The 20,281-nt window shown below is 44.9% G+C and overlaps 1 protein-coding gene across 1 annotated transcript; it reads left to right on the top strand.

Annotated features, from left to right (window-relative positions):
- Positions 1–17,201: 17,201 nt before the first annotated feature.
- LOC308311728 (nuclear factor 7, brain-like) lies at positions 17,202–18,605 on the top strand (the record flags this gene model as incomplete). The annotated part of the gene is made up of 1 exon (XM_080758514.1): positions 17,202–18,605. One exon carries the CDS (start codon positions 17,202–17,204, stop codon positions 18,603–18,605), a length of 1,404 nt encoding a protein of 467 aa, XP_080614640.1.
- Positions 18,606–20,281: the final 1,676 nt, after the last annotated feature.

Here is a 20,281-nt window from a genome sequence, read left to right as displayed (position 1 = left end):
TTCAATAGCTAAAGCATACAACGTAATGCTAAACACCAAAAGGGGTTCCCGGCCTAAAATGGGATAGACATACGTAACATACCAGTTCTGTCCCGGAAAGACGACCAATGTTGTGCCGGTGAGGTAAGAAACCCTAGAGGGGCTCATGCGAGTACCTCACCATTTGCGTTTACATTACGAAGGAGCATCACATGAGCAGACTCAGACCTGTGTGTGTGTGTGTGAGTGTGTGTGTGTGTGTGTGTGTGTGTGTGTGTGTGTGTGTGTGTGTGTGTGTGTGTGTGTGTGTGTGTGTGTGTGTGTTGTGTGTGTGTGTGTGTGTGTGTGTGTGTGTGTGTGTGTGTGTGTGTGTGCGCGTGTCCAACCACAACACCTGTACTCACATCCTCACGTGAAAAAGATGAAGACGTTCATCAGGCCACGACGGCTTCCAGAAATCGGAGAAAGCTAACCCACGGATGACATCCATCCAACGGCCCAGTGTGTGATTATATGATCAGGGTGCCATTAGGAAAAGGAAAACACAGAGAGGGGAATACCACTCATTTTCAACATTTTTACCATGTCATTAATATACCTTGGAGCTGTTCTGTGGAAATAATAAAAAAAGTCTCACACTTACTGACATCATCCAGATGTAATTCACCGTGTTAATGATTTCTTTCAGACCTCCAGTTCTAGGAAAGCTCGAAGGTATTAATGACATAGTAATTTTTTTTGAAATGAGTGGTAAAATGAGGGTACAAGGGGCGGCGGTGGCTCAGGGGTAGAGTGCCTGGATGGGAACCGCAAGGTTGCCAGTTCAAACCCGGGCTCCCCCAGAGTTACTGTCGAAGTGTCCTTGAGCAAGACACTGAACCCCTAATTGCTCCCGATGTGCTAGTTGGTGCCTTGCATGGTTTCCGCTGCCATCGGTGTATGAATGGGTGAATGTAATGCACAATCTATGTAAAGCGCCTTGGATAAAGGCGCTATATAAATGCACCATTTACCATTTATAAGCCCAGAATACTTGCAGCTATTTTAGCTATTTCTTTTAATATACTTTTAAACATTTTGAAAGCCTTAACCATGTATGATAAAATAGTGAAAATGGCAGATTTCACCCATCAAAAACACAATCACTTTGTACAGTATGTGTAAAGTGGTTAAAAACTGTCCTTTTCTTTAAGGGGCGCCAGCCCCTCCTATGCATAGCTTTGTGTGTCCGTGTGTATGATCACGGCCATGATGATGTACGATGATAAGAGCGCCCCTCACTTCACACGAGTGATTGTTAAATTGTGATATTATCGGCATCAAACATAAATTAATAAACATATTATAGTCTACATATATCCCAAACGGAAATGCGCATTATGGCTACAAAAATTGATGACCGGAGGGGGGAGGGGGGGGGGGGGGGGGGGGAGGGGGGGTATCAAAAGCAGAGGCACGGATCACCGTCTCGCAAAGCCAACGCTGATTAGGATCCTCTGTGTGTCTGATTAAGAAAGAGCTCTCGACCGCTGAGCATGAGCGTCGACGGGGGCCCTCGAGGTGGAGCACTCAGGGGCCCTTGGCCTCTGTGGCCCCCGGCCCTCGTGTTGTTGTGAAGATGTCTGCGTTGAGTGCAGGACGCGTCCCCGGCGAAGTCCCGGTGACACCAGAGTAGGGCCTGATTGTAATGACCCCAGACACTCTGAATATGGATGTTGTAGGAACGCAAGGCCCTGCAGGGCTCTGATGAAGAGTGGCTTCCACTGAGGACTGGAATTAGACTCACAGACTGTTACTGCACACACACTACGTACAGTACGTATGTTTGTCATTCTTTTCTGTTGTTTTTTTTTTTTTAGTCTTATTTTATACATTCTTAAGAAATAGGCCTAGCCCACACCTTTTTAAGGCCATTGCAGGCACACATTATGGAGCGTCACAATGTAGAATTGTGTCATCCATAATAGCCACATGACTCACAAAATCATTCTGTGAAATGTGTAGCAGTTGTAGCACCTCCTACATATATGGATGCATGTTATTTAGAGACCCTTCAATGTGCGATTGATACAACGTGGGCTAGATCGTACCAGACAGAGTCAATGATTTAGGACAAAACTGGCCCAAGGTGTCCAGGGAACTTATATGGCAACACAAATCATGAACAACAAATTGATTGTAACCCTGACCTATACAATTCAAAGAGTTATACACAGTACGGTAAAAGCTGAAGTTGCCTGTTATAGTGCCACCATGAAGCCGATTTCAAAGCTATATGGAATGGAGGTTCTTCCATGGTCTATACTTCCACGCGTATATGTGTCGCGTGTGTTGCAGTGTGCACTAATCAAGGACAGTGTGTTTCTGTGTGTTTTTTTGTGTTATGTTGTTGCGTGTTGGTTGGTGGTGTTCATCATAACAGTGTGTTGTTTTGTGTTGTTCTGTGTGTTCTTGTGTTGCTAATTATTACAGTGTGTTGTCCCTTGTAACCATGGGGACAGTGGGCAGATGGACGGATGCTGTTTAACAGCGGGGAGACAAAGTGAACAAGTGCACCTGCACCCCGGGGATTTCAACCGACAACCTTTCAACTGACAGCTGTGGGAGGCAGCAGGGGGGGGGGGGGGGGTATGCACTCTGTGGGAGGTCTTAATGGAGAGAGAGAGAGAGAGAGAGAGAGAGAGAGAGAGAGAGAGAGAGAGAGAGAGAGATAGAGAGAGACCAGCAGTGGAAATGACCTACTTTAAGTAAATGTGCTCAAGTCCTGTAAAACTTCCAGTTTTTGAGGGGCGCTGGCCCCTCCTATATAGGTTTATTGAAGGGAAAATGTACGTCATATTGTCCCTCATTACGTCATATTATTGTCTCTTTATTGTTAATGGCATTTAATGTTTTTGTGTTGGCACTGTTTCTTTTATATCACCATTACATCACCTAATCAACATGAGTTAGACTTTAACCCATTTAGGCCTGACGTCGAAATAAATAAAAAGCAGACAGTGGCGCGCTACGAGCTTGTAGATCTGCTATTTTTCAATAGCTAAAGTATAACATAATGCTTAGTTAAAACACCGTCCAGAATGGGTTAATATATTACTTCACAGGGGTGTGATGTTTTGATACTACTCCTACAGGTATACCTCTCAGAAGCAAATATTGTAGCCTACTTTTAACTTTGGTACAATCATTTGGCATCGGTTATAGTTTATAGTTCATTTGCATATTTAGAATGTATTATACTGCATTACTGTATATGTATTAAGTGATTTCAGATTGTTTTAGAACAATGGCTTAGAGTTGTCCTCAAAAATAGCAGATCTACATTGTCTTAAAAATCTTGAAAGTGTTGAATAATTTTGAATCACAAATCTGCTCTTCTTGGCACCAAACGTTTCCATATGTTTCATGTGGTTTGTGGTCACTTTGGGGGTCCTTGGCACGGAAAGGTTTGAGAACCACTTGTTTAGAATTGGGCCTCAGGTCGTAATTATGGTGGGACAATTATACCTCCTGATTCGATACAATATCAATACTTTTCAATTACATTTATATTGTGATTTTTATTTATATTGTGATTTTTTTTAAATAATATTGTGATTCTGCGATTCAACGATTGTTGCGATTTGATATCATGATTTTTTTTTGCCATATCTCCCCCCCCCCCCCCCCCCCCACAAGTTACTTATTCAAAAAAATATATATAATATGAATTCAGTCTCAATTAAAGTGTTTCCACCGTGGCTGCGAGTATATAGACACAGAAGCGTTGGAGCGTTGTCGAGGGGCTTCCTGCATGTGGCCTCGATCTGTGCGAGGAGGGGAGCTTGCCCAACGTGAGCTCTGTGGTCGGGGGCCGGCTTCCCTTTCCGTTGTGACTTAAGAGGATACCTGCGCAGTCAGCGGTGGGGTTTGGTGGTCCGCGGGTGTCGCTATGGCTAGGGGCGGGGAGGAGGCGTTACGCAATGGGACCGTTTGACTCGGTCATGCGCGCCTGTTTTCTGCACTTCCTCCACATATTATGTATTAAAGTATATACGCCACCTGGGGTCGATATGCGTCGGGTTTTTATTTTAACTTTAAACGTTTCTGGCTGCTGAGGGTGTTATTTGGAAGGCTTCCACCTGCACAAAACTGTATGTATATATCGTAAACTATGACAGTGTACAAAATGGAACCAAAGTTGGTTCCAGTTGTATACACTGTCAGAGTTAAAGATGGATCGATTTAACAGTGAGGATTTTACACGCGCACATATAACTCAGCATGTGTCAGACCACAAAGCCATAGCATCTGAATAGTGCTGATACAAATAATGTCAAAAGTTTTGGCATCAACACACGCTTGCATTACCGAATGCAAAGGTGTTCATTCATTATGCAGAGTGGCCCGTTTCAAGTGAAGTGAAGTTAAGTGAATACTGTACAAATTATACTCATGTACAGGGCAACAGTAAATGTACTTGTACTAGTTAACTTGTACCACTGTCCAAAACCCAAAGTACACGCACGCACACATGCATACGCGCGCACACACGCGCACACACACACACACACACACACACACACACACACACACACACACACACACACACACACACACACACACACACACACACACACACACACACACACACACACACACACACACACACACACACACACACACACACACACACACACACACACACACACAATGGAGTAACGTCTGTGTCCTTTGTCCTGACAGAGTTAATCAGAGTTTATGATCATAATCATGAAAAAGAAGTCAGACTAATTCTTCCATTGTCTCGTTGTTTGCATCGTTTGTCTCTCCGGTCCAATCCAACTTTACAAACAAACCACAACTGTGGCCAGCTCTCTGAAACACACGCACGTGCACACACACATGCGTGCGAGCATGCGCGCACACACACACACACACACACACACACACACACACACACACACACACGCACACACAGCGTTGGAGGGACCAGGGGATGACCGGGAAATAAGCTTAAAAGATTTGAGTTGGACTGGAGAAAGAGGCAGAGGGCCCAGCGATGGATCAACACTATCACAGACACATCACACAGGACGGCCACGACGCTGTCCGGTGGTATAACCTCGTATGTCTGAAACCCTATAACGTTTCAGGAAATTAAATATATACAGTATGAAAACCTGTGTTCCAAATGGATTCAATGTAAGTTATTATTTAGTGCACAAGCTCTCGTTAATACTATCCACTCGTAAACAATAGAATCCCTATTTTGTGCCATTATATAGGCTAAGAAAGTGTCATAACGGCTGTTTTTGCATGTAATGACGATGCCACAAATGAAGTACACAATCGGACGTTGATTTGTGGGGAAAAAAAAATACATGAAGATAATATAAGATGAAATGCGGAGATACAGGGTTTCTGCCAGACAAAGTATATAGTGGAGACTGAACTGTCTGATGGAAAAAGACGGCTGCGGAGGGACGGCCTGGGACGCGGAGGGTTAATCCCACAACTCTCCTGAGTAGAGCTATAATCCAGATGCACTGGAAACCAACAAACGGTGTGCGCGTGTGTGTGTGTGTGTGTGCGCGCGTGTTTGTGTGTGCGTGTGTGTGCGTGTCCTGTCTTCGTTAAGACAGCTCTGGACTGCGTCCGCTTGCTGACTTCCTGGTAGGCTGGGTTCCAACGACGTTACTCTCACACTCCTGTCGCTTTGTGTCAAACAAGAGAGCCCCATTTAAACGCGGTCGCACATCACGTCTCGCAACCGGAAAAAAACGTCGATCTACAAGCTCACAATGTGTCGCACCGCGACGCATTGTGAGCTTGTAGATCGGCTGTTTTCAGACGCAAGGTACCGGCGCGCGACAAACAAAGCACTAATCGGGCGTAAGCGGCAAATGAGAGGTCAGTGTCTATTTTTCTCAATTTTGCATCCGGGCACGGCTCACACAAATGCAGGAAAGGTCACTCATGTCCGTGTGTGCGTGTGTGTGTGTGTGTGTGTGTGTGTGTGTGCGTGCGTGCGTGCGTGCGTGCAGTTAGTGGCTACCGTGCGTCTTTGACGGTTGACTGAGACATTGCTCGCGAGGCCGATTTGCTTTCATCGGTTTAAGTATCTTCCGTCCTCCGTCCTTCCGTGCGGACACACTAATGAACCCGGTCTGGGGAGGGGAGGGGAGCAGGAATGTTTCTTTCGATAAACCCTCTCACGCGCGGTTCATTCCGTCGTTTTAGGTTACATGCTCTCCGCTCATCCGAGCGGCGGGGAGAGTCGGAGCCCTGGAACGCATTGGTACTACTCACAAACGTGACACCGAGGAGGACCTATAGCGTGGAGCACTCACCCCACAGTCATTTTGAAGAAAATAAATACAAACATGAAAAGAAACTTGCAATGGGGCCTTGTCTTCAAGGAACTCAGGGGATCAGGGGATCTTGTCAAATTACTTCACGAGAGACGCACAACACTAGAGGGAGCTCCTCTGACTTTGTATACCCCCCCAAATTCAGCACAAGCACGGGGATGAATGCGTTCTACTGTTCTGCCACCAAAATGTGGAACAGCACCTTATTCCACCAGTCATTAAACAACCCTATCTTCATTCGGAACCACCATAATAGAGCACCTGTCCGCAATTTACATAATAGGACTTAGCTAAGTCTTCTAGCTTGCCATCAGAGTACAATCAATCAATCAATCAATCAATCAAAAAGCAGTGCTGATAAGAGTGAGAGATGGATGGATTAAGAGTAAGACGCACGCACAGTGGTGGGTTTGAATCCCTTAAGACGCCACTGGTGGGTAGATACTTTACCCCCTGTACGACCCGAACATCCTAACTACAGTAGACGTGTTAAGCTGGAAGTCAATGGCCCCTGGGAACCATCATTTGTCACAGGATGGAGAGAGAGAGACAGAGAGACAGAGAGAGAGAGAGAGAGATCAGAGAACGACTGAGGGGCCGAGAGAAAGTCCACATGGTTAAACCTGCACCTCCAATGCAGACCATCTGTGCTTGTGTTACGGATCACTGGCCCGCCCGCCATCCCCTCACACCCCCGCATGTGGATCACTATAGCCTGCCCCCCCGCGCCCCAACGTGTTCTGCGAGGTCATTATCCCTGCTCAAACATGCGCGCACACACACACACACACACACACACACACACACACACACACACGTCAGTGTTAAAGTACTGCACTTGCGAGGACAGCAGCATTTTAGGAAGGCAACTTTTCGTTTATATACACCTTATTTGCCGGCGGAGTCGCACGTATGCATTGACGGATTGAAAACGTGTCTGAACAGTATGGCAGTGCAGTCAGAAAAGCTCTGCTAAAAGGATGCCACAAAAAAAAAACCCCAGGGGGATAAATCAATCCTTCATCTTATTCTTTTGAGGACCAGGACAATTATTCTTCTTACGGTGTCTATTTATAAACTTCTGCTATACTTGTGGGGACATTTGGCCCTCGCGACTATATTAATACGCACACACGCGCGCGCGCACACACACACACACACACACACACACACACACACACACACACACACACAGTGTAAAGGGCGGCTGTGAGCGAGTGTGTTAATCAGGTAAACAGACTGTAATGGGTGCAGGCAGTTGTCAGGACAACTCTGCTCACAGGAGGAAGGCCCCTGCGCGCCACCGCCACACACACGTCGTCCAAATGACCCGTGTTTCACACGGCGGCAGACTGAGTGCACTCACTCACTGCACACAAAATGGCCGCCGGGCCGATAAACACTGCGCCGCTGTATTAAAACACTTCATCTGAAGGACTGACGCGGTGACACTGTTGACGTGGTGACACAAACACAGGGATACAGCGGAGGCGTTAGCTGTGACAAAGTGTCAGGAGAGGTATGTGAGAGAACCAGGTAGATGGTCAACTCTCTCTCTCTCTCACACACACACACACACACACACACACGTACGTCGTACGTACACACCCAAAGGTGCAATATCTGATGGATTTGCTGTTGCCGCCAGTGACGAACGCCACGCATGTGAGAGAGTGAGAGTGAGAGTGAGAGAGAGAGAGAGGGGGGGGGAGGGGGTCAACACCTTCCAGAATAGACTTGTCAAATTAAAGGAGTTCTCACTCGCTCTGCGCTAACAGGCACCAATTAGTGGCATCGGTACAAACACACACACACACACACATCTGCACATGCGTGCGCACACACGCGTGCGCACACTGTAGCTTCAGGGGGTTGACATCAGTAACAAGGTGCAGATTATTGGGTAGGTCATATTGTTGTCCTCAGGGAGACACACACACACACACACACACACACACACACACACACACACACACACACACACACACACTCTCTCTTCAATACCATTTAGAAAACAGCAGGTTGAATAATACAGGTTCCGTAAATACTGGTTTCCATTAAGGCTATAAGCAGGTTTTGTAAGACTTATGACTCTTTACGAACTGGACTGTTAGCTTTATATTTCTATCAATTACTCAACCCATGGAGTTATTGATGGCCAGCAGTGGTTTCCTATGGAGACACAAAAGGAGCCTATTTGTGTCTCCATAGGGAACCACTGCTAGTCATCACATTATTGCCAGTTATTCCAGGCCAGGGAGTCCACGGAGGCCATGGCCCCTCAGTTTGGCCGTGTTCCCCTCAAAAACGTGGCATGTCCTGTGGCCACAGTGGCCTTATAGTGACTGTACCACGTACTTTCTCCTCTGTCTCTTTCTCGTCAATATGCAGACACCAGTGTCACTTTGCTGTCATGTAGACCTCAGGGTCTGTTGGTGAGATTCTGAATTCTTAACTTCCCCCGAGGCCCCATCTTTAAACCAGTCCAGTGACATTGATTGGTGCACGGCTGATAGCATGGATCAGATTATAAATACTGCGTCCTTAACCCTTAAATTCAATGAATTCCTTCAGTGGACTAAAATGTAGTTTTATTTGATGGCCTTCCTGCCCTGGCATTTGGCCTTTGTGCCCTCTAGCAATGGACAACAGTGTGTGTGTTTGTGTTCATGTCCGTGTGTGTGTGTGTGTGTGTGAGCGTGCATGCGTGTGCATGTGACATTACCACCACGCCATCCTCTGTGTGTGTCTGTATCGTGACATGTATTGTTCAGCATTCATGCATGTGTGTATTGTGCGTGCACACTCTCACGTGTTGTCTGGCTTTTCCCCCCCCCTTCTCCTCTCCTCTATTTTATTCTGCCTTTTTTTTTTTTCTCCTTTTCAAATTACCGTGTTGTCACAGCTGAGCCGACTCTATTCTCCATATTTTATAAATAGCCAGGAGAGAAGTATTAATTATCCGTTGTACAATTTAATGCACTGGTCGCTGCAACCTTTCAGGTTGGCTTTTAAACAGCGGCGTAACAAGGCACATCCAGCCGCGCCTGATTTATGACACCAACATCTAATTCTTGGTTTTAAATAGGTTAGACAGACAATCTGCATACATTTTAAACATGCACACGCAAAACACTCGCTCTCCCCTCCCCTCTCTGTCTGTCTGTCTCACTCTCTCCCCCTTTTCCGCTCTCCCTTCCTCACTTCCCTGCTTTCTCGCTCCACCCCTCTCTTTCTCTCTCCCCCTATCTCCCCCCCCCTCCCCTCCTTCTCCTCTCCCTCTCTCCCTCTCTCCCTCTCTCTCTCTCTCTCTCTCTCTCTCTCTCTCTCTCTCCCCCCCTCTCCCTCTTTCTCTCTCGGGGCTGTTGCTTAATATGCAGGGATGATTTTTTTGTCCACATGCATTTTGGTGTGTGTCACCTCAGATTAAATTATTACCGTTTTGCAGCCTTTGCAGCACCGGGGGGCCCCGGGCCCCCCTTATTTACCAGAATCAATGAAAGCCTAATGAAAATCCATTTTTCATACTATCGGCCCCTACTGACTTTTATTTAGTTAGCTGTGTCTAAGCAAGCAATTCATTTTGTGCAAATGCCACCCGAGGAAAAAAAAAATAACAAAAAAGAAAAAGAAAGATGAGGGGAAGGACCAGAAGAAGGGGTTAAAAAAAAAACGATTAACCCATTCTGACCTGGCACCCATTTTGGTGTTGGCATCATGTTATGCTTTAGCTATTGAAAAATAGCAGATCTACAAGCTCATATCGCGCCACCGAGTGGCGCGATACGAGCTTGTAGGTCTGCTATTTTTGAAAAATCGAAGAACGACTGACATTTTTTAGAATCTGATCTCAGGTCAGAATGGGTTAATCAGACCAGTGTGTGTCCGGTGGAAACCTCGTATGAATCTGATCTCAGGTCAGAATGGGTTAAGACGCACGCGTCGCAGAGCGCGACCAAGACACTAATAAAATAGGAGGTGTTAATTGTAACTTTCAGAGTGTCATTTGGTTACATTCATATACTGATTTTACTGTGTGTTGTGATGCAATATACAACACAGTACGCATATTACAGCATATAACTCCACCCCTAAAACCAACAAATACGGTGATCTAATAATGATATGATTATGACTGAGAGTTTGAACAACTGACAAATTAAGGAGAAATTAATCCGTGTGAAATGTTCACAATTAGCCTTTTGCTCTGAGAAAATAGTCATGTCATTTGCGACCACGGGTCGCATTTACTACGGAAACGTGCATTTCCCATCAGCCGTCCGTCCGTCCGTCACCCACCCCGTGCCTCCATATATGGTCATGCCTTTTGAGATCACGTGACATCATCAGGGATCTCCATATATGGGTATATACGTATGTAGTCGCGACGTAGACGACATCGCCAGGGGCCCTTCTCCATATATGGGAATGTCACATGGCCATATCACGCCTCCATAAACCGTCACGCCTCGTGGCATGACGTGACATCATGGAACCCTTAGATCTTGTGCATTGTTTGGTCAAAGACACTGACCTCATCGAACCCTGGATAACCATACATGGAGAAGACTGGATCATCACCTAGACCTGCATATATGGAGCCGACCAGCAATCAAACCCTTCTCCATCTCCATAAATGGAGCTGACCTGTTCTGCCAATCCATATGTTGATCTCTCCCCACCCTCTTTCTTGTTCTGATATGTTGATCTGACCTCATCAAACCCTGTACACTCAAGACACGCTCCATATATGGCCAGTACAGAATTCATTCCATATGTTGATCTGACCGCCCCCCCCATGCCAAAGCGCCAGCATTCACTCAAGACCTGCCTCTGCAAGTGTACTCTTTATATCCCGCTGCAATTAATTGCCAGCTTTAGTCAGTTAAAAAGTTCAATGTCACTTGACTTTAAGCGACACCGACAGCGATCTGTTATCAGAGACAGCGACAGCGAATGCGTATGAGGTGTTTTGTTAAAAATACACAGCTTATCGACCCTGCTAGGTTGTGTTACCGGGCAGAAACAAGCTCTCGTTTCATCACAAACATGTGATCTTTAGCCTTCATTTGATCTCAAAACGTCTGTGCCCATGCAAGTGCATACGGACAGACCACACTTTTAAGTATTATGTCTGGTGTCTTACTTTGCATTTGTTTAATGTTACTACTCATTTATTCTTTTACACTCTTCACTCTTATCTCTCCCGTGTTGCATGCCTTTTGCACTGCTGACAAGGGAATGTGTGTGTGATGTTCATACCCTGCCGTATAGGTCTGTCTGTCTGTCTGTTGAACGACCTCGCACCAATCATTTTGTCTTTGAAGCTAATGAGTTAATCGTGTATAGTATTAAGTACAGCCTACATAGGGTTTAAAGCAAGTACAAGTGTGAAAATGGTGCATATTTATAGCACTGTTATCCAAAGCACTTTACAATGTGCACCCTGACATGCACGCACTCGCACGCACGGACGGACGGACGGACGGACACACACACACACACACACACACAGCGGAGGAACACATGAAAGGCACCAACCTGCTCATCGGGATAACTTAGGAGGGGGTTCAGTGTGTCGATAGTCTCGTTTCCCAGCCGTTATCTTGCTCAAAGGCACTTCGACAGTGACGTCAGCAGGGACTGCAGGGTGGGGATTGGACCGGGAAACTTCTGAGTCGCCGCTCTATACCTCCTGATAAATAAAAATAAAAGTATTATGAGTTGAGTGCAGTGCACCTTTAGGCCTTGTGAGCGTGATAATAAGTCCTTGTCTGCTTGGAGTCACTTTCATTCACTCCAAGTCAGTGGTTCTCAACCAGTGGTCCGGGGACCACCAGTGGTCCTTGAGGGGGTTCCAGGTGGTCCCGAGCTAAATGATGGTTAACCAAATGGACCCTCATTGGATCTTTAGATCTGTTAAAATTCATTTTACACTCTCAAGAGTGTGCGGAGCTTCCCTTTATTTTTCTCACACTATCAAGAGTTAAAATATTGTTAAAGGTAGAGTAAGTGATTTCACTCAAAAAATCTTAGGTTTCGTTTTTGGCTGTGGGACCTAAGCCTTCGTCCAATCAGGATAGAGAGTCAAAAACGAAACCTAAGGTCTTTTGACCCCCAGGGGTTAACTGGGGACAGGGAGGAACTCCTTATATGGTCAGCACACTCTATAGTAGAGAGGATTATCACAACAAAACAAAAAAATAAGTGATATTTGAATTAAGTGAAATCACTTACTCTACCTTTAAACATCTGCATTACTTAATTCTATAGTCTACACAAATAGAGAATGTAGAAGAATTGTTATTTTGATCAACATTTGCCTGCTACAGTATCTCTCCTAATGGTACTACCAACATCAACAAAGAATGGAATTGTGGACAAAATCTTATCCAACGAGACCACAATATAATTTTTTTGGGTCTGAGAGGCACAGATGCCAAATAAATAATGGACCTTGATGTGAGAAATGTTGAAAACCACTGCTCTAAGTTATACCTGTATCAGTTCACACTAAAATAGCTGGAATAAGGTCGATAAGTCAATAAGCGCACAATGTATGAGAAGTATGCATCGGTGATGCCAGGTGGAAACCTCATATGTCAATACTGATATTTGAATGATTATAATAAAAAAAGATATAGCAGATCTATACTGTACAAGCTCAAAACGTACCACGCAGAGTTTTGAGCTTGTATGTATCGTCAATTCTTATGCGAGATCTCGTGTGACACTACTGTATATAGGATGACGACGTGGGGCATCCGCCCACGACAAAATGAAACATAAAAAAGTTTAAATATGGAGATACAAGGTTTCTGGCTGACGACAGCGACATCGGAGAGAAGTGGTTAACATGGCTGGTAAAACAAAGGTGCGTGCATGCGTGTGTGTGTGCGTGTGTGTGTGTGTGTGTGTGTGCGTGTGTGCGTGGGGGTCTCAGCTTTTGTCAGATGTAAGAAAGCGGGGGCTCCTGTTGTCCCCCAGGGTGTGGTAATACTAATAACCGTCTGCCTTTTACGTGTGCACATTATGCAGAGTGTCTGGATATAATGCTACTGTTTGACTGTCTGCCCTGTGCATATAGCTGGGAGCCTGCATATGCAAATTAACTGTGTGTGTGTGTGTGTGTGTGTGTGTGTGAGTGTGTGTGTGTGTGTGTGTGGGCGGAGCTATAGGTGCCGCCCCAATCGCCTCGTGGGTCACGGCACACGGAAAACGGGGGGGGATACGACGACGGGCGGCAATCTTGCATATTGAAATATTCTAAGCGTCTCTGAGATATGCGCGGGGGCGGGGCCAGCCGTGCTACGGGATATTCAAATGGGCTTGTTTATTGACTTTGTGACGAGGGGGGGGGGGGGGGGGGGTACACGTATAGTTACAATCATCTCGGGAGAGATGGGATAAGTATACGCAAGGAGGCTACAAGGACAAGTAATTCAACCCACAGTGAGATGAACTCGTAAAAAGGACGTGTCGTTTTCAGCGTGGCTCCGTCTTGTCGCTCGGCGGACGCCAGACATTTGTCACAGATGTTAACCCATTCTGACCTGAGATCAGATTCATACGAGGTTTCCACTGGGCACACACTGGTCTGATTAACCCATTCTGACCTGAGATCAGATTTGAATAAATTCAGTCGTTCTTCGATTTAAAAAAAAAAGCAGACCTATACAAGCTCGTAGCGCGTGCTATGAGCTTGTAGATCTGCTATTTTTAAATAGCTAAAGCACGACATGATGCCAACACCAAAATGGGTTCCCGTTCAGAATGGGTTAATTACGAACGCGAAAGCCTTCTTCTCCGACATCCATACTGCTACAAAGACAATCAAATGTGTTCCTGTCATGGACCTCCCCCAAATGGATATATGCATTTGGCCACAGACAACCATTTAGAAAGATCTATCGCCAGGGAAGAGAAGAAATGTGGTTACATTTTTACTAAATGATTCAACATTTTTCTATATATATTTTTTTAATAGAAAACAGCTGATTGAAGTTAGTGGTTAAACCGACTTTGATGCTAGGTCGACTATAGTTTTGCTGGGGACCCCCTGGAAGCCCATCGATGACAAATTTGGCATCCCCACTTTGGCAGAGCCCAAAACGGCACAAAGAGTGTGACATCACTGTTTATATGTAACATTATACCAACATTGCATTGTGCTTAAACGTAACGTGATTGACCCTTTTCACAACGGCCATTTTCACAGGTAAGTCGTGGGATGTTTTACTTGAGTAAAAGAAGCAAAAGACCACGATGTAGAAATACTAAGTAAAAGTATAATACGCTCAAAATTGTACTTGGAAGAGAGAAGATTTTGAATGTTCATTATAATAATATGGTGCCATTTCTGCAGTGGTATAGACAAAGAAAGCTCTTACCACGAGATCGCCTTTTGACGCCTATTTTTGCCCCAAGACGTCTGTGGACGTAATACGTGGTGCCAAAGTTTGTGCTATTGCCATAGAGAATGCATTGGGCGTTTAAAGTTAAATAACTCAGAAACTATAAAACATTTCAAAGTAAAAAGTTCCAGCATGTGTCTCTACAGTCAGCTGAATTATAAAAATCACACCCGTGTGAACTGAGTGGTGCAACTACTCTTGAGCACATGACTATAGATACTGTGTAACGATTTGCGGGATTTATGGTCAAAATCTGGAGGAGTAATATTAAAAAAAAAAGTCGGCCTCCTGGTGGCGCTATAACAGGCCATTCTGGAAGATTGGGGCAGAGGTGCATCGTCGGCATCCAGGGAGCGTGTGTTCAAAATTTGGCATCGACCGGGTTAATATGCAATACAATTAAGATCTCACAAAAGACAACAGAATAGTTGAATGCAAGTTGCAAATTGCATTATGCAATACACCTGTGGACCACCGCATGCCCACAGATGAAGTGGTTTGCCATTGACTGCAGTTGGTTGATTGAATTGTAACTGTTGGCAATAGACGAATTCAGAAACGGGTCTCATGGTCGCAGCTTACGTATTTCCTGTAGGCGGACTCGACATAGCTGCAGGGTTTAAACCCTCACCTGCTTTTTACTAACACTAACATTACAAAGATGCCCAGAACATCGAGATTAACCAGTTTAGTTTATGGCTGCTCTAGTGGCAACATTCCAAAAAACGGAATGTCAAAATATCCACCGCGGGGTCTGAGACCAGAGCCATTGAGTAATGGTTGAGATGAAGCAGTGAAAGGTCCTGAAAGATACATAACGTCAGTCCCCAATCTTTCCGTTTTATGAACACAAGGCTGCTGTACTTTATACTATATACTAAGCATTTAAAGTATGAGGTATAAAGTACGGCACCGTATGACGGTGTGTGTGTGTGTGTGTGAGCTTGTAGATCGGCTATTTTCAGCATGCAACTAAGTGTAAAATTCCTTATACTGGATCTCTTGTCCAGTATTTGTTGACGTTGAAATTGTCAGTATATTTAGTCTTAGTTTTAGCATAGCTTAGTTTTCATTTAGTTTCCAACAGTTTGAAGCTTCAAACTGTTTCTCGCATCAGTCGCTTGTGAATTATCCATAGCACCAAGTGGCTTTCGTCAGTCAGACGGCCCAGATGGGGCAAACTACGGCGCCAGACATGCCGGACCTGACCTGCATAGGGCCACCTGACTCCTAGAACCTGTTTGTTTAGTTGTGTGTCAACTGTCAAGCCCAGAAGAAGTGTGTGTGTGTGTGTGTGTGTGTGTGTGTGTGTGTGTGTGTGTGTGTGTGTGTGTGTGTGTGTGTGTGTGTGTGTGTGTGTGTGTGTGTGTGTGTGTGTGTGTGTGTGTGTGTGTGTGCACCTGCATGTGTGACAGAGAGAGAGAGTGAACTTTGTCTATATATAGTGTGTCAAAGCTCCACCTCTTGCCAGTCTGATCTGAGACGCCAGATCAAACACAACGTCCACTGAGAGAGAGAACAGACTGTCTTTCCATCCACACCTAGAGGAAGGAGCACTGACCCAGACCACTGGAACTATACCTGAACACTGACCCCAGACCACTGGAACTATGCCTGAACACTGACCCCAGACCACTGGAACTATACCTGGGCACTGACCCAGACCACTGGAACTATACCTGGGCACTGACCCAGACCACTGGAACTATGCCTGAACACTGACCCAGACCACTGGAACTATACCTGGGCACTGACCCAGACCACTGGAACTATACCTGAACACTGACCCAGACCACTGGAACTATACCTGAACACTGACCCAGACCACTGGAACTATGCCTGAACACTGACCCAGACCACTGGAACTATACCTGGGCACTGACCCAGACCACTGGAACTATACCTGAACACTGACCCAGACCACTGGAACTATACCTAAACACTGACCCAGACCACTGGAACTATACCTGAACACTGACCCCAGACCACTGGAACTATACCTGAACACTGACCCAGACCACTGGAACTATACCTGAACACTGACCCCAGACCACTGGAACTATACCTGAACACTGACCCAGACCACTGGAACTATACCTGAACACTGACCCCAGACCACTGGAACTACTGAACACTGACCCAGACCACTGGAACTATACCTGAACACTGACCCAGACCACTGGAACTATACCTGAACACTGACCAAGACCACTGGAACTATACCTGAACACTGACCCAGACCACTGGAACTACTGAACACTGACCCAGACCACTGGAACTATACCTGAACACTGACCCAGACCACTGGAACTACCTGCTGGCTCTATCAGCTGAATGGACTTTAACAACAACCACTTTCACAGTCAAAGTAAACTTGATTAGACTAATTCTAAAAGAAGGAGAGTTACCACCACTGACTGCATTTCCTGTCTTTGTAGCTAAACTCTGAGACAAAATGGCTTCCAACGCATCTCGCCCAGAAGAGGATTATTCCTGTCCCGTGTGTTGCGACATCTTCAAAGATCCTGTTCTCCTGTCGTGTAGCCACAGCTTCTGTAAAGCCTGTCTGCAGGAATGGTGGAGAGATAAGGTAATAAAGGAATGTCCCGTTTGTAAGAAGAGACATTCAATTGATCCACCTCTTAACCGGGCTCTGAAGAACCTGTGTGAGGCCTTCGTACAGGAGAGACATCAGAGAGCTTCAACTGGGTCTGGGGTTCTCTGCAGTGTGCACGCTGATGAGAAACTCAAACTGTTCTGTCTGGAATGTCAACAGCCAGCGTGTGTCGTGTGTCGAGATTCTAAAAGACACTCCAACCACATTTTCAGACCCATCGATGAAGCTGCACCAGAACACAAGGAGGAAGTCCAGAAATCGCTGAAGCCTTTACAGGAGAAACTGAAGGTTTTTAATAAAGTTAAAACAAACTACGACCAAACGGCAGAACACATTAAGGTCCGGGCCCGGCTCACCGAGACGCAGATGAAGGAACAGTTTAAGAAGATGCATCAGTTTCTACATGATGAAGAGGAGGCCAAGATCACTGCACTGAGGGAGGAAGAGCAGCAGAAGAGTCAGATGATGAAGGAGAAGATGGAGGGTCTGAACAGAGCCATATCAACCATTTCAGACACGATCAGAGCCATCGAGGAGGAGCTGCGAGCCGAACACGTCTCATTCCTGCAGAACTACAAGACCACAGTGGAAAGAGTCCAGCTCACACTGCAGGACCCACAGCCGGTCTCGGGAGCATTGATAGACGAGGCCAAACACCTGAAGAACCTGGCCTTCAGAGTCTGGGACAAGATGAAGGACATTGTCTCCTACACTCCTGTCATTCTGGACCCCAACACTGCCCGTCGAGACCTCATCCTGTCTGATGATCTGACCAGCGTGAGATGGGGAAAGAAACAGCGGCTTCCTGACAATCCAGAGAGGTTTGACCACTGGCTCCGTGTCGTGGGTTCTGAGAGCTTTAACTCTGGGACTCACAGCTGGGATGTTGAGGTTGGAGACAATACACACTGGGTACTGGGTGTGTTAGCAGAGTCTTTCCAGAGGAAAGGAAACAGAGGGCATCGATGTTGGGTCATACAGTTAGATGAAGGTAAATACAAAGCATTCTCCTCCTCAGGGTCAGTCACTGATCTCTCACTGAAGCAGAACCCCGAGAAGATCAGAGTCCTGCTGCGCTGGAACAAAGGAACTCTGTCATTCTCTGATCCTGATACTGATAACACACACATCCACACCTTCACACACACCTTCACTGGCACACTGTTTCCATTCATTGGCAGTGATCAGACTCTGAAGATGTTACCATGGAAGGTCAGTGTGACTCTGGAACCACGTAGTTAGACATGATGATGAGGATGAGGATGATGTCATGTTATTGATAAATTATACCGCCTATTGTCAATAATCAATAATTACCAAAGTTACAGATACTATTATTATTTAGTTTCTATTGTCTGCTATCACTTTTCAATAGAATGTAATAATAATTTTCAGTAATAGTACTATAATGCATACACTAATATCAAGAATATTTGAATGATTATAAAGGTGATTAATATTAGGGATTCATGTAGACATTAAATTATCTCAGTAGTAATCATGTTGAGAAATTGAGATACTTCACCAAAAAATGTACACTATTATATTTATACTGTATATCTCTGCTCTGTCAGGAAGAAACCACCTAACTCCAACAGGAAATTAAGAAAACCTTATATTTTGCAATACTTCCTCGTCACAGTTGGTGTTGTGACTTTATATTATTGTCAATTAGTTGCATGAGAGGGAGAGAGGTGGTGGAGTTAATTAGCTGCTTTAGCAGACAGTTTGAGGGTCCAATGGAGTTAAGAGGTTTTGTCCAAAGTGCTTTTTACTACTTTTCATTGGTTCAATATTTTCTAAACAACACACTGACGTAAATGGTGTTCAATAGCTACTGTAGGTATAGTTTCCTTCCGTGCAAACCTTTACACTTAACTGTAGGCTACTGTACTTTTTACACAATGTCCTAAAATGTAATAATCAGGTTGGATGAATCTCTTCATGACATTATATAGTGATAATGATGGTTAGCAGAGGTCAGTATGTTAAATATTAGTTAATGTTAATTACTTTAATGAAACCACAGGATGAGGTAGACTATGAACCCTGCAGTCACTTGAATCACTGATAATAAAATGATAACACCATAAAAAAAATCCTTGAATTGACTGTATAGAATCATTTCAGATGTTGATTTCCATGACTATTTCACCATCTTACTATTTATTTTTGTCTGTTTTTTGAGGGGCGTTACACAGGTTTAATGTTTGTCTTTAGTCCAATGTTTGTTTGTAAACGCATTGACAATGAAGGGAAAATGTACGTTATAATGTGCCATTTCCGTCATATTGTCTCTTTATTGTTAATGACATTTAATGTTTGTTTTACATCACCTAATCAACATGAGTTAGACTTTAATATATTAGCGCCCCTCACTTCACACAGGTGTGATTTATTTATTTTGTTTAAATAAAAATCACACCTGTGTGATCCGAGTGGTGCAACTCCCCTCTCTCCCCCCCCCACTCCTCTCTCTCTCTCTCTCTCTCTCTCTCTCTCTCTCTCATTAGCAGGCACATCACTATCGTCCAATTTCTTCTCTGTATCGTTCCAATTTCACGCATGCGCACACCACTCGTGCTCATGACTACACACAGGTACACGGACATTGCGACTACACACACAGGTACACAGACATTGCTGGTTGTAGGAGTGGTTGCACCACTCAAAAAGTGTGAATGGAGTTTCTAGGTGAAAGTGATTTTTTGAAAGTATTGCGTGCAGGGCCCACAAAGTGTTAATATAAATTGATTACGGTTCACATGTGTTCTCTACGTGCTCATAACACTCTGCTTCGGGTGCCATTAAAAAAAAAAAAAAAAGGTTAGTTAGAAAAAAAGTGACAATTATGCTGTCTATGGGAACGCAGTTTTTAGAATCGTAATATCTCGGATTTCTTCTTTTAGGACAAAAAC

Source organism: Protomyctophum bolini (assembly GCF_963924005.1).
Source record: "Protomyctophum bolini genome assembly, chromosome: 24".
NCBI classification, from domain to species: Eukaryota; Metazoa; Chordata; class Actinopteri; order Myctophiformes; family Myctophidae; genus Protomyctophum; species Protomyctophum bolini.
The sequence above is the reverse complement of the archived record's forward strand: the minus strand, read 5'-3'. Positions and strand labels throughout refer to the sequence as shown.